Here is a 15,900-nt window from a genome sequence, read left to right on the forward strand (position 1 = left end):
ACTCTACAAATAGCACTGCTGGGAGATTTGAAAAGTAATAGTCAATACTCTTAGCGAAACATTTGATCTTTAATTTACAATCTGGAGAATCTATGAGAATGGAAAGGTTCAGGACTTTTGTGAAATATCACAGCATAGTTAAAAATGATATGGCTAGTAGAAATCAAAACTGGATGGTGTTCAGAGATATATGGGGTTGAGGGAAGCTGAAGGGTGGGACTAAAAATATTTAAAAAACAAGATAATTCATGTAAAATAAACTGTCCGTAAAATGTATACAGTATGTATGAGCTGGAAGTAGAAGCTTAAGTGTTGTTGTCCATTAGTTTACTTCAATTAGTGGAGGGATGAAAGGGTTAGGAGAAAATAGTAAAGAAGGAAAATATATAAAAAAGATATATTTACACCAAAATATATGGGGGATTGGAAATGATGCAGACAATTACATTGATAGAAGCCACAATCTATCTGCAATATTAAAGCTGATCTACCCATAAACACAAAAAAAACAAAAAAAGTGCTTTCACAGTGAATTAAGGCTGAACTTGACTGCCTGTCGGCAGTGGTCAATGATCTTGAACCTTTGCATGCCAGTGATGGTTCAGTTTGGTTCGACAGTTCCTCTGTATTTCACTCTGTATCTCGGTACCTCATACATTTCTTACATTAACCTGGCGAGAAATATCACAGTGTTATGGCCTTGCTACAACACTGAAGAGCCATAGGAGAAGGCTTGACTGTGCTGTGTTTCTGTTCAGATCTGCATCCGCATTTATTGAAATAATAGTCCTGTAGTCCTGTAATCACTTGGAGAGACTGGAGGCCTGCTAGAGGTTCTCATGTTTAGCACAGGGCACATCTCCTGACTGGCTGCTTGAACTGGAGGACCTCATCTTTTACAAATGCCATCATTCTCTCCAACCGCTTTGACATATGTCAAGGTGAGTTTGAGTCTGGTTGCTGTGCAGTTTTGGGCGATAAAACATCCTTATGTGCACTTGAGTCGTTCCATTATAGTGCTCTGTATAGGTAGGTGGTATACAGTATATGCAACCTCTCTAAGTCATGCAGGAAAAGGGTATTGGCCTCGTCGATGGGAGAGGGTCAGAATAACCCCAGTCATAACATATCACATCATGTTAACATCTCATCCAATGCACACTTTCATCACAAAGCCTGTGCCACATAGAACTAGGCCTATATAAGCAACACAAAAAACATTCTGCTCTAGAGATGCAATCACATCTTCTCTGTCTCCTCTGTTTTGGGCTTTTAGGGGTTGATGGGTTGTCATTATTTCCCCTGTATTAACAGCAGCTGTCTCAGTAAGGAGTAGTCCAATAACCTACAATAAAAGCGAGAATTAATGACGTATGCATACCAAGATCCCAGCAGGATACGCTCTGCAGTAAAACATCTAACTAAAACCTCCCATTTTATTTATTTACGCCCGTAAATACTTTCCTATCTCAATGTTCACTGACCCCATGACCTTGTCTATTACCGGCACTGTTGAATGGGCCTCATTTCCAAAGGCATTATTATACAGAGATTATTAATTTCCATTAAGAGTATGGGAAAATGTGAAGTCTGATCACACGCCATGATTTATGTCCCACTGGGTGTGTTTGATTTGGTGGCACCATGCCAAGAGGGAGGCCAGAGAGGAAGCTTATTTGCTTATTTCTGGGCATGAGTAGTCACATTGTACAGAAACGGTTAATCAAGTGACAGTGAGAAATGTGAATGAGGCAACAGTATTTACTTTAGTTTTGAGTGGATGAAGCTATAGGGGCCACTATATTCTAAGGGGAATTCCTGCACATATGAATGGTTTGTATAAACACTCATGGGAGGACATTTCAACATCTGAGATATCACACACATGAAACCAGATCTTCTCAACGCCCCTACAGAAACCAGGAAACTCCTGCTTCTCATGCAAGCTTTATCTGTGAAGGACACACCTCTTTCTCCTCTTACTATACTCACTCTCACACACAACCACATTCACACACACGCACACACATACCCACACTCAGAGTGGAGCTTGTGGCAGTCCAGCTGAACAATTTCACTGGAGGTGTAAACTGAAAAGATTCAAGCTTGAGATTTTCTCCAGGATTATACAAAATGAGCAGTTCTTTCTCAGCCAAAATCCAGTCCAAAATGGAACTGGCTAAAAATATGAAGGAGGAGGATAAGTTGTACAGATATAACGGAGTGCTGTACCCTGTCCTCATGAGTCCAGAGGAGAACCTGAAGGCTATGGAGAGGCTGGAAGCAAGAGCAGATGATGTCATGTTAGTTGCATATCCCAAATGTGGTAAGTCAAAAAATATTTAAATATGGAAAAACTGTATTTAGATGGTCAGAAGAATGTGCATTAGTAAAGTCATGTGTAGTTAGTTCCTTGAGAGACATCCTTTGGCAATGAGCATCTTGATTAAGCATTTATGTTTTCTAATAGTCACTGACTAGCTTATTATATCAAGTTTCATCAGTGGAAAAAGGAGTGTTCCACTTGGTCTTTACTAGTCTACTCTCTGCCTATACCTACTGTACACGCTTAGAAAAAAAGGGTTCTAAAAGAGTTCTTCGGCTGTCCCCATAGAAAAACCCTTTTTTGTTCCAAGTAGAACCTTTTTTGGCTCTAGGTAAGCCCATAACAATGTATGAGGTGTATACTTTTGTCTCAAAGTAGATTTAAGACTACCAAGAAACGCTGTATGACCATGATTTAGCCCACTGCAGTAAAAGGTTATAATAATAGGCTCAAAGTTCAAGTTCAAGTTCAAAATACAATTGGGGTAATGAAACTTACTTATAGTGTCTTACACATAGCTCATAGTGTCTTACACATAGCTCATAGTGTCTTACACATAGCTCATAGTGTCTTACACATAGCTCATAGTGTCTTACACATAGCTCATAGCCTATGATATTTTGTCTTGCTGTGTATTTAAAAAGGAGACAGACAAAAGGTATTTGACTTGCTAACTGGGTTTGAAGTTATCTAAAATTCAGTTTCACAATGGATGGGCCTCTGAATGTTTGGACTTGCAGAATATAATCTGTGTGCTTTGGGGTAGGCCCTCCCTGTCAGGCAAAAATGGTTGCAATAAAGTCTGTTTCTGGTTTTAACCTTGTCAAAACAACCCAGTTTTGCAGCTTTGTCAGCTCTTTCCTCTGCACACTATAGAGTGATAAGGTAATCAGTGTTGAGGAATGTTGAATTAAACACAGACCGCTCTGCCCGCTGGCAGAGAGGCACCCTTGTAACAACGGTTAATGTAATAACACAGGTTAATGTAATAACATCGGTTAATGTAATAACACAGGTTAATATAATAACACAGATTAATGTAACAACACCGGTTAATGTAATAACATCGGTTAATGTAATAACACAGGTTAATATAATAACACAGATTAATGTAACAACACCGGTTAATGTAATAACACAGGTAAATGTAATACTACTGGTTAATGTAATACCTTGTAACAATGGTTAATGTAATAACACAGGTTAATGTAATAACACAGGTTAATGTAATAACACAGGTTAATGTAATACCACTTCTTAATGTAATACCTTGTAACATCGGTTAATGTAATACCTTGTAACAATGGTTAATGTAATAACACAGGTTAATGTAATGACACAGGTTAATGTAATAACACCGGTTAATGTAATACCTTGTAACATCAGTTAATGTAATAACACCGGTTAATGTAATAACACCGGTTAATGTAATAACAAAGGTTAATGTAATAACACAGGTTAATGTAATAGCACAGGTTAATGTAATAACACCGGTTGATGTAATACCTTGTAACAACGGTTAATGTAATAACCCAGGTTAATGTAATAACACAGGTTAATGTTTTAATGTAATACTTTGTAACAACAGTTAATGTAATAACACAGGTTAATGTAATAACACAGGTTAATGTAATACCTTGTAACAATGGTTAATGTAATAACACAGGTTAATGTAATGACACAGGTTAATGTAATAACACCGGTTAATGTAATAACACCGGTTAATGTAATAACACCGGTTAATGTAATACCGTGTAACACCGGTTAATGTAATACCACTTCTTAATGTAATACCTTGTAACAACGGTTAATGTAAGAACACCGGTTAATGTAATAACACCGGTTAATGTAATAACACCGGTTAATGTAATACCTTGTAACAATGGTTAATGTAATAACACCGGTTAATGTAATAACACCGGTTAATGTAATACCTTGTAACAATGGTTAATGTAATAACACAGGTTAATGTAATGACACAGGTTAATGTAATAACACCGGTTAATGTAATACCTTGTAACAATGGTTAATGTAATAACACAGGTTAATGTAATAACACCGGTTAATGTAATAACACCGGTTAATGTAATACCTTGTAACAATGGTTAATGTAATAACACAGGTTAATGTAATAACACAGGTTAATGTAATACCTTGTAACAATGGTTAATGTAATAACACCGGTTAATGTAATAACACCGGTTAATGTAATACCTTGTAACACCGGTTAATGTAATACCGTGTAACACCGGTTAATGTAATACCGTGTAACACCGGTTAATGTAATAACACCGGTTAATGTAATAACACCGGTTAATGTAATACCTTGTAACACCGGTTAATGTAATACCGTGTAACACCGGTTAATGTAATAACACCGGTTAATGTAATACCTTGTAACACCGGTTAATGTAATACCGTGTAACACCGGTTAATGTAATAACACCGGTTAATGTAATACCGTGTAACACCGGTTAATGTAATAACACTGGTTAATGTAATAACACCGGTTAATGTAATACCTTGTAACAGCAGTTAATGTAATAACACCGGTTAATGTAATAGCACAGGTTAATGTAATAACACCGGTTGTTGTAATACCTTGTAACAACGGTTAATGTAATAACACAGGTTAATGTAATAACACAGGTTAATGTAATACCTTGTAACAACGGTTAATGTAATAACACCAGTTAATGTAATACTTTGTAACAACAGTTACATTTAACATTTACATTACATTTAAGTCATTTAGCAGACGCTCTTATCCAGAGCGACTTACAAGTTGGTGCATTCACCTTATGATGTCCAGTGGAACAACCACTTTACAATAGTGCATCTAACTCTAAGGGGGGGGGGGGGGTTAGAAGGATTACTTTATCCTATCCTAGGTATTCCTTAAAGAGGTGGGGTTTCAGGTGTCTCCAGAAGGTGGTGATTGATTCCGCTGACCTGGCGTCGTGGGGGAGTTTGTTCCACCATTGGGGTGCCAGAGCAGCGAACAGTTTTGACTGGGCTGAGCGGGAGCTGTACTTCCTCAGAGGTAGGGAGGCGAGCAGGCCAGAGGTGGATGAACGCAGTGCCCTTGTTTGGGTGTAGGGCCTAATCAGAGCCTGAAGGTACGGAGGTGCCGTTCCCCTCACAGCTCCGTAGGCAAGCACCATGGTCTTGTAGCGGATGCGAGCTTCAACTGGAAGCCAGTGGAGAGAGCGGAGGAGCGGGGTGACGTGAGAGAACTTGGGAAGGTTGAACACCAGACGGGCTGCGGCGTTCTGGATGAGTTGTAGGGGTTTAATCGCACAGGCAGGGAGCCCAGCCAACAGCGAGTTGCAGTAATCCAGACGGGAGATGACAAGTGCCTGGATTAGGACCTGCGCCGCTTCCTGTGTGAGGCAGGGTCGTACTCTGCGAATGTTGTAGAGCATGAACCTACAGGAACGGGTCACCGCCTTGATGTTGGTTGAGAACGACAGGGTGTTGTCCAGGATCACACCAAGGTTCTTAGCGCTCTGGGAGGAGGACACAATGGAGTTGTCAAGCGTGATGGCAAGATCATGGAACGGGCAGTCCTTCCCCGGGAGGAAGAGCAGCTCCGTCTTGCCGAGGTTCAGCTTGAGGTGGTGATCCGTCATCCACACTGATATGTCTGCCAGACATGCAGAGATGCGATTCGCCACCTGGTTATCAGAAGGGGGAAAGGAGAAGATTAATTGTGTGTCGTCTGCATAGCAATGATAGGAGAGACCATGTGAGGATATGACAGAGCCAAGTGACTTGGTGTATAGCGAGAATAGGAGAGGGCCTAGAACAGAGCCCTGGGGGACACCAGTGGTGAGAGCACGTGGTGCGGAGACAGATTCTCGCCACGCCACCTGGTAGGAGCGACCTGTCAGGTAGGACGCAATCCAAGCGTGGGCCGCGCCAGAGATGCCCAACTCGGAGAGGGTGGAGAGGAGGATCTGATGGTTCACAGTATCAAAGGCAGCCGATAGGTCTAGAAGGATGAGAGCAGAGGAGAGAGAGTTAGCTTTAGCAGTGCGGAGCGCCTCCGTGACACAGAGAAGAGCAGTCTCAGTTGAATGACTAGTCTTGAAACCTGACTGATTTGGATCAAGAAGGTCATGTTAATGTAATAACACTGGTTAACAACAATGTAATAACACTGGTTAATGTCTAAATGTTAACTTTTCGATTTAAGATGTCATAAAACCGGTTTATGTAATATCTTGTAAACATTTTTAAATAGATAATGTAGTAACTTCAACCGATCATGTAATAGCATTCCAAAATCTATGCTTCATGTAAGATTTCCCTAATTTTAATACACATACTACCCTCCACCTTTTGCTAACACACACACAAACCCATGCACACTCTTACACAAACACACACTCACAAGCACACATTGAAATGCACACACACACATAAAATGTTTATACAACATCAATCGTAAAGGAACTTTCAAAAATAAAAGTCCCTTTGAATAGCTCTTTATTTATCATAACAAAGGAAATGTATATTTTTGCTGTCACAGTAGCCATCCCCCGACACACTATTTATGCAACGTTTAATATGTATAATAAGGATTGTGTAATCCCCTTTTTTTTGCAATCCAGGATCAGATCAATCTGGTTGATTTTGAGAATGTTTTTTTTTTAAGGATCGGACTAAGATCATTTTGATCCAGACACCACAATATCAAGATCACAGAATCTGGATTTTCAGTGCTTTTAATAGACCTACACCTAGCCATCTACTGGACAGGTCATGTTCCTACTTTGACACTGTCATAGGAAAACAGAAATGAGTAAACTACATGACTAAAGGTACCTAAGATTAAACATAATAGAGCCTGCATATTACTTGTAAGTAAGTACAGTCGTGGCCAAAAGTTTTGAGAATGACACAAATATTAATTTTCACAAAGTCTGCTGCCCTTAGTTTGTATGGTGGCAATTTGCATATACTCCAGAATGTTATGAAGAGTGATAAGATGAATTGCAATTCATTGCAAAGTCCCTCTTTGCCATACAAATGAACTGAATCCCCAAAAAACATTTCCACTGCATTTCAGCCCTGCCACAAAAGGACCAGCTGACATCATGTCAGTGATTCTCTTGTTAACACAGGTGTGAGTGTTGACAAGGACAAGGCTGGAGATCACTCTGTCATGCTGATTGAGTTTGAATAACAGACAGGAAGCTTCAAAAGGAGGGTGGTGCTTGGAATCATTGTTCTTCCTTTGTCATCCATGGTTACCTGCAAGGAAACACATGCCGTCATCATTGCTTTGCACAAAAATGGCTTCACAGGCAAGGATATTGCTGCCAGTAAGACTGCACCTAAATCAACCATTTATCGGATCATCAAGAACTTCAAGGAGAGCGGTTCAATTGTTGTGAAGAAGGCTTCAGCGCCCAAGAAAGTCCAGCAAGCGTCAGGACTGTCTCCTAAAGTTGATTCAGCTGTGGGATCGGGGCACCACCAGTACAGAGCTTGCTCAGGAATGGCAGCAGGCAGGTGTGAGTGCATCTGCACGTACAGTGAGGCAAAGACTTTTGGAGGATGGCCTGGTGTCAAGAAGGGCAGCAAAGAAGCCACTTCTCTCCAGGAAAAACATCAGGGACAGACTGATATTCTGCAAAAGGTACAGGGATTGGACTGCTGAAGACTGGGGTAAAGTCATTTTCTCTGATGAATCTCCTTTCCGATTGTTTGGGGCATCCGGAAAAAAAGCTTGTCTGGAGAAGACAAGGTGAGCGCTACCATCAGTCCTGTGTCATGTCAACAGTAAAGCATCCTGAGACCATTCATGTGTGGGGTTGCTTCTCAGCCAAGGGAGTGGGCTCACTCACAATTTTGCCTAAGAACACAGCCATGAATAAAGAATGGTACCAACACGTCCTCCGAGAGCAACTTCTCCCCAACCATCCAGGAACAGTTTGGTGACGAACAATGCCTTTTCCAGCATGGTGGAGCACCTTGCCATAAGGCAAAAGTGATAACCAAGTGGCTCGGGGAACAAAACATTGATATTTTGGGTCCATGGACAGGAAACTCCCCAGACCTTAATCCCATTGAGAACTTGTGGTCAATCCTCAAGAGGCGGGTGGACAAACAAAACCAAGGGGTCCAAGTCAGTCACACAGGTTTTCCATATGAGGAGGTTCATCCATCTCTCTGCTGTACAGAGACATCCCTCTCCCTACAGTACTGTACATGCACTTATTTGACACTATCAACATAACAACTGAACACGCACATATAATGCAGTCAATTTAATATAATGAAATAATGCAAGTGGAGGTAAATCCCCAATATCAGCTTTACGCTTTTTTCAAACACAAAATAATTTTTAAAAAGTACTACTTTCAAATGGAGATAGCTTCAACAACGCTGCCCATGCTGTCACAGACACCATAATGGCACAGATACAAAGATGAGTCCTCTATCTAACTCTATGGGCCCTGTATGGGGACAAAGCCCCATGTTTCTATAATAATCTGCATATGACATAAACATGGTGTATGTGGTCATGTACCTGCTGGGTGGCCGGTAGCCTAGTGGTTAAAGCATTGGGCCAGTAACCAAAAGGTTGCTGGTTTGAATACCTGAGTAAACATGGCGAAACATCTGTCTGTGCACTTGAGCAAGGCACTTAATCCTTATTTGCTCCAGGGACGCTGTACTACTATTGCTGAAACCATTTTATGGATCATACAAAACACTAGGGGCTGGTTTCCTAGATCCAGATTAAGCCTAGTCCTGGACTAAAATGCACTTTCAATGGAGAATGGTTTTTCATCCATGACTAGACTCAATATCTGAATAGGATTGCCCCTGATATTACAAATATTTTGGCATAATGCAATAATAACTCTCTCGTCTCATGGTTAAACGTGATGACACTTTTAGAAGAATATCAAAGGACACTACACCTCTCTATTCCCGATCCCTCTGTGTAAATTGAAAAAGGTAAATGGACCTGAATGTTCTCTGTGTCTGGCAGGTTTTAATTGGATGGTGGCGGTGCTGCGTAAAATAATAGCACACGCAACTGGTGAGAAAGCAGAGTCCAAATTCCCTCCATTGATGGAGTTCTTTGGGACCGAAATGCTGCAGGTTTGTGCAAAACTGATTGACTTTCTGTAGCTTTGTGCAACTGGTGAGAAAGCAGAGTCCAAATTCACTCCATTGATGGAGTTCTTTGGGACCGAAATGTTGCAGGTTTGTGCAATACTGGTTGACTTCCTGTAGCTTTAGCAACACTGCAGGTTTGTCTGCCTCAAATAAGTCAAATATAGAAATACTACAGGTGTAGTTTATTGGAAATCCTGTTTATGGGTTGTTTGGTTCACTAATGCACAGATCCCCTATAGTCTAAAGAGGTTCTATAGTTATATTGGGAGGTGTTCAGCTAACTTTAGGTCTATAAAGTAGGTTTTCAAGACAGAATGTCTATACAGCCAGGTGTAAAGGACGTCACGCTGCTTGCTTAGCGAGTGCCGCTCTCTCCTGATTCGGCTCATACCGAGGCTCGAACTCAGAACGTCTGCCTCTTAAACACGTGACCACCCTCCCGATGCGTCTATCTAGTCTGCAGCGCAAGTTGAGACAATTCAGGCTGAGGAGTGAGTTTCACAGATCCCCATCTGCTAAATAGTCATGTCGTTTTGCTGTTCTGTAACTGGCCACAATAATTACATGCAGGTGTTGCAATCATGCTGTGATCCAATAAGGCCAGTTAGTGAATGTTAGTGAATTACTAACACATGTTCCGTGAGTGGCCTCATGAGCCTCTGTGTGTGTAAATGTTAGCACAGCTTAAGCTCATCCAAGAAGACAGGTCTACCTACAGTATACACCCGTGATTCTCACATCGAATGCAATTAACTGTGGAGGATATAGTGAGATTCATTCATATAAAAGTGTTTTGTATGGCCATCTGTGTCAGGAGTGAAGAGTTTGTTCACTAAACTTGCGAGCTCCTGGGCCTAAAATTATATAACATGCCTGTTTGCACAGTGTCTGCTTAGATGAGCGTTAGAGCAACAGCATACCATGGCTCACGTAGAGTTAAATGGACACCTTGTCTATCTCGCAGGTTATTCACCAAGCACCGTCCCCTAGATTTCTGGGGACACACATGCACCCAGATAACATTCCTGAATCCTTCACCACAAAGAAAACAAAGGTATGTACTTTCAACTAGAACATAGGTGTTGTTGTGGAACTCAAAACAGCTGTTTTTTTAATGCTCCACAGTAGTTCATCTTTTTATACAAAATTCCATCACAACTTCCTCCAAACAGCAACTTGTAATTCCCCTGTTGTGTAAGAGTGAAAGCTTTTCCTGTGTAGTATGGCAGCTAGTGTTTCTCTGCAGAGGCAGCCACAGCAGAGAGCGTACCACACAGACATAGATACATACACTGCAAATCACACACTGTACAGAGTACATGGTAGACAGATTAAGCACACAGAGTACATGGTAGACAGATTAAGCGCACACACTGTACAGAGTACATGGTAGACAGATTAATCAAATCACATAGCATACACACTTAGGACACTTTTCAGCAGACAGTAACTATGCTACACTGAAATATAAAACCTCCAATTTGCAATACAGTGTGTCTCACAACTCTCCATAACTCTGCCCTCCCCTTCCCTCAGTGTAATGAACACGAGGGGAGACAGAGAGCTGGTTTCAAGCACAGGGAGCAGCAGGTGTTTATTTAAAAGAACCACAGGAGGAGGCAGGTAGCTGGGTCCAGGGGCAGGCAGAAGGTCATACAAAGGGGGTCCAAAGCCAACAGTACAGGCAAGGAAAAGGCTAGTAACGTAGTCCAGGAGATCAGGCAATAAGTAGATAACAGGCTAAAGTACAGGCAGGGAATAGCCTGTAAAAAGGCATCGTTAGTGAGGCAGGCAAAAACTATCATCCACGGGAGGCATAAATCACAGCGACAGACATGTGTCACAAAACAAACAATACCTCACAGTGATGGGGTGCAAAGAACTGAACTAAATAGTGTGTGATAATAACATACAGGTGTGTGAACAGGTGATCCGAATTCAGGTGATTAGGATCTGGAGAGTGAGCGGCGTTCAGGGGATCTAGGCGTTTGAGAGTGTGAGCTGGAAAGTGAGTTGCATTCTGGGGATCTACGTGTTTTAGGGTGTGAGTTGGAAGCAGACGTTACACTCAGGATATAAACTTTAAAGAATGTCCTGGATCAATCTATAAAAATATACTGTTGTCATTATCATGTCATGGTCTTCTGTTGATCAAAAACAGATGCTGGTGATATTCAGGAACCCGAAAGACACAGTGGTCTCTTTTTATCACTTCTCCAACAAGAACCCAGTGCTACCCACTGCAAAGTCCTGGGACTGCTTCTTCTCAGAGTTTATGAGTGGAAAAGGTACCTAAAGTGAAGAGCCCTTATGAAAATTGGGTTTATATGTTGGAGTTTGCTTTATACAAAAGTATAACTTGAGTCAGTTGTATTACAGTAAGATTTGTACCTATACAGTACAAAACCTCACCTGAACAGTAATTTCCTATTCCTAGTTCCCTGGGGTTCATATTTTGACCATGTACTTGGCTGGGAGAGGAGAATGGATGACCCTAACGTGATGATAGTCACCTTTGAGGAGTTAAAACAGGTATCAAGTATTCCTTTCTTTTTGAATACAGACATTAGTTTTGATCGGTCTGCTTTCTGTCATTTACATTCTGTCATGTTAATTGTGACCCACACAGGACCTGAGTGAAGGTGTGCGAAGGGTCTCTGAGTTCTTTGGTTTCAGTCTCAGTGATGCCCAAGTCCAGACCATCGCAGAGGAGAGCACCTTCAATGTTATGAAGGAGAGCTCCAAGGCCTCACACGGCCAGATGGCCAACGTCTTCTTCAGGAAAGGTGTGTGTGTGCGTGAGAGTGACAGAGGGAGCAAGAGAGAGAAAGAGCGCTGTATGTGGCTAGAGGGAGCTTTGTTCCAGAGTTTGTTTAATCCTACCCACTGGAGACAGAAATTGTGGGATTATGGTGAGACAAACAAACACTTGATATGATGTATGTTGACTATAAATACAGACTCATGTCTCCGGTCTCCTGGTCCTCTCTATCCTTAAACAACCGTTGTCCTTTCCAGGGAAAGAAAGCATTGTCATACTGACCTCCTATAGGTTGAATGAATTATTAAGTGCCAAAAAAGTTACAGGGTTGATGATTTCAAATCAGCCATAAATCACCTTATGACAGGGGGAATGGAAGCTTGTTGTCTGCAACAGGGAGGGACAATTGAATGCAAATTTCAAAAAAAAAAATATTGTTAAAACATTTCTAGCCTGCCTATCTGTGGGTAACATGGTTTACATGTTATGCTCAACCCACTCAGTTTCCTACCACAAAACATGAGAAAATGGCTTAAAAGAGCAGAACAGGCTCCCCTGCTTTTACACTGTGATTTGACTAGATGTTCAATGTTCCTTTTAGAAAAAAAATAAGAATAGTTTCACCATATTAAAACGAGAGTTCAGTTCATGTAATAGGGCTGACCTTAAAATGAGGGACGGTTTACATTTTTTTCTCCTTAAATCACATGAAATAAATAATAATCTTCACAAATGACTGTCAAAAGCAAGAAAAATAACTAGGGCTTTACAATGGTGAAAACTTGGAGAAATGTTGGGGTTAAGTGGGTTAAAATCTTCCAAGAAATCACAGAAAATGCTGAATTTTTGCAGTTTAACAAGTCTTTATTCATATTTAAAAAGATTTTTTGTATGTGGTCTATATTAGAGCACTTTATTTAATGAATCAGGCTTTTAAAATCCAATATTGGTGCACAATCTCTAATTCAAATATCAAAGGGGACGCAGAAGGGACTCATTTCATGGAAAGACCCATATACTGTATGTTTCATACTCACCATGTACATTCACAGTACTGCATGTCTTAGGTGTAAAGTTGAGGTAATCTTAACATCAAGCAAAGTGATACAACTATGTTATATTTTTTACAATATGTAGGCTACCTCACACTACCTTAAAGACTAGGTCAACTGTAATCTAAAATAACTAAAGATAATTTGCTTTATGTCCAAACTACAGAGTACTAGAAAATGTTATGTCGCTCTTGCTGTACATTGATCATGTGTTTTAGTCGTGTTCATGTGTTTTTGATGGGTATTTCCTCCCCAGGTGAAGTAGGGGACTGGAAGAACCATTTCAGCCCAGCCCAAAGCCAGGAGATGGACACAGCATTCAAGAAGCACCTGGCAGGGACTACGCTGGGGGCCAAACTAAAGTATGACCTGTACTACAAGTAGACAGCAGACTGGACAAACACTTACTGAGCTGAGACAGGACACAAGGGAAACACTGACAGGGAAGATCAACCCAAACAGGCAGGCTGGTATGCAGTAGCTAAACTGACATTCACAATGAGGTATTTGGTGGTGCAACACTTGTTACTACAGAAACACTTTATTCCACTTGGCTATCCTACACTGGAGCCATTGAAGGGCATTTTTGTGAAAGTGTTACATGAGACGAGTGGAGACTGGTGGGAGGAGCTATAGAAGGATGGGCTCCTTGTAATGGTTGGAATGGATTATATGTAAGAGTCAAACATGGTTTCCATATGTTTGGTGTTTGATACCGTTCCATTAATTCCATTACAGCCATTACAATGAGCCTGTTCTCTTACAGCTCCTCCCACCAGTCTCCACTGCATGAGAAAAAGTCGACATGACAATGACAGACTTCATGATAGATTTTTAAATCTTGTAATCCTTGTTTTTATATCACTGTTTGTTGATTAAAGTTGATATCGGCCTTGTGTGCATTTTACAATATTTCAAGATGTCAGTGGAGGCTACTGAGGGGAGGACGGCTCATAAATGGCTGGAATGGAGCGAATGGAATGTCAAACACACGGAAACCATGCGTTGATGGTGATACCGTTCCACTTATTCCGCTCCAGCCATTACTACATGCCCGTCCTTCCCAATTAAGGTGCCACCAACAACCTGTGTAAGATGTTGTACTTTTCAGTTCAGAGTAATGGAATGTGTCAAAAAGTCTAGTTCTACAAATGACATGCCACATGACAAACTATAATAATCATATGCTCAATGTCCTTGCTAGAACACCTGAGAGATCATATGGTAACCTACTTTACTGCAGGCCAGCAATGTGACCAGTTGCACGCAATAAAACCCTTGGATTGCAATGCATACAATACTAGATTCAAAGCAAATAGAATTATTCCATTTGGAAAAGGTGACCAAGATGAGACTGTCTAAATTGAAAGTAAAACGTTCCATAAATTCTTAATTGTAAAGAGTGACAATCAAAACAGGGAATTTTCAAAAACTAAGACTATGGTAGCCTACTGATGTGATATTCACCATAGATACGGTATACATAGCGATATTCACCATAGATACAGTATATATTGTCTGATATTTGTGCTGTATGAGGGCCTACACTGGGGATTGCACCATTTCTTCCCTTAGTTGATAATTTCCATTATCCGTGAAACCCGTTTTGATTTAGTGAAAAGAATGTCTATATCCAGTCGGTACAATATAGAACAAAAATGTTCAAATGCACTGTAGGCTACCTGTTATTGATAATGTTTTAGTTGTTTGCCATTGGTACTTACATAACGTGGGACTAAGGCTGTGTTTACACAGCCACCCTAAGAATCCAAATCTTATTTTCTTTCTATATCTGATCTACACAATCAGTTTTACATGTGACCGATGTGCACATTCACACTGATGTAACCTCTGAAGTAGCACCAGAGAGGAAGAGGCAAAGCGAGAGGTTTCACTCTCGCCAAAATAAGCCCAATGCATTTCTATGAGATTATTTTGGACCTAAGCTTGTCACCTGCCTTCAAGACAACGACTCCCATTGTTAAGCTGGAGACATGAGCATCTCATCATTATATACAGATTTCTGGTAGCACACAGATGCAATTTCCTGAAACTGTTGGTTAAAATATTATTTTAAAAAAAAAGTTATTGCAGGTCAAGTGCAACAACAAAAAACTTCAGCGCAAAAGCAATAATCACATCTTAGCATCCAGACAGAGACAACATATGGAGGATCAGGATTCAAAAGATCAGATTCCATGATTTTGTTATTGCCGTTTACACATTAGGCAAAAGATCAGATAGGTATCAGACAGTGGAGGCTGATGAAGGAAGGACGGCTCATAATAATGGCTGGAACAGAGCGAATGGAAACCATGTGTTTGTTGTTGATACCGTTCCACCTATGCCGTTCCAGCCATTGCCACGTGCTCCCCAATTAAGGTGCCACCTGTCACGATCGTGTGGAGAGACGGACCAAGGCGCAGCGTGATAATGATACATCTTCTCTTTATTAAAGAAGATGAAAGAACACAACACGAAACACTTTAACAAACTAACAAAAACAACAAACGATCGTGAAGCTATAACGAACTAGTGCACACATGCAACATAGAACATTGACATAGACACAGGAGACAACCACCCACGACAAACAATGTGACAACACCTACCTTAATATG

The 15,900-nt window shown here is 40.8% G+C and overlaps 1 protein-coding gene across 1 annotated transcript; it reads left to right on the forward strand.

Annotated features, from left to right (window-relative positions):
• The first annotated feature begins 1,983 nt into the window (after nucleotides 1-1,983).
• On the forward strand, nucleotides 1,984-14,171 carry LOC139562471 (sulfotransferase 6B1-like). The gene is made up of 7 exons (XM_071380190.1): nucleotides 1,984-2,326; nucleotides 9,336-9,448; nucleotides 10,431-10,520; nucleotides 11,628-11,754; nucleotides 11,904-11,998; nucleotides 12,096-12,252; nucleotides 13,536-14,171. The coding sequence occupies exons 1-7, from the start codon at nucleotides 2,134-2,136 to the stop codon at nucleotides 13,661-13,663; spliced, it is 903 nt and encodes a 300-aa protein (XP_071236291.1). The 5' UTR covers nucleotides 1,984-2,133; the 3' UTR covers nucleotides 13,664-14,171.
• The last annotated feature ends 1,729 nt before the right edge of the window (nucleotides 14,172-15,900 follow it).

This window comes from Salvelinus alpinus, chromosome 32 (genome assembly GCF_045679555.1).
Source record: "Salvelinus alpinus chromosome 32, SLU_Salpinus.1, whole genome shotgun sequence".
Classification (NCBI taxonomy): Eukaryota; Metazoa; Chordata; class Actinopteri; order Salmoniformes; family Salmonidae; genus Salvelinus; species Salvelinus alpinus.

What these genes read in the sequence shown, in the direction of transcription:
- LOC139562471 (XM_071380190.1), top strand. Translation starts at nt 2,134, where the DNA reads ATGAGCAGTTCTTTCTCAGCCAAAATCCAGTCCAAAATGGAACTGGCT. An exon ending in AGAGTTTATGAGTGGAAAAG is followed by an intron (nt 11,755 to 11,903) that starts GTACCTAAAGTG and finishes TCCTATTCCTAG; the next exon opens with TTCCCTGGGGTTCATATTTT. An exon ending in CAACGTCTTCTTCAGGAAAG is followed by an intron (nt 12,253 to 13,535) that starts GTGTGTGTGTGC and finishes TTTCCTCCCCAG; the next exon opens with GTGAAGTAGGGGACTGGAAG.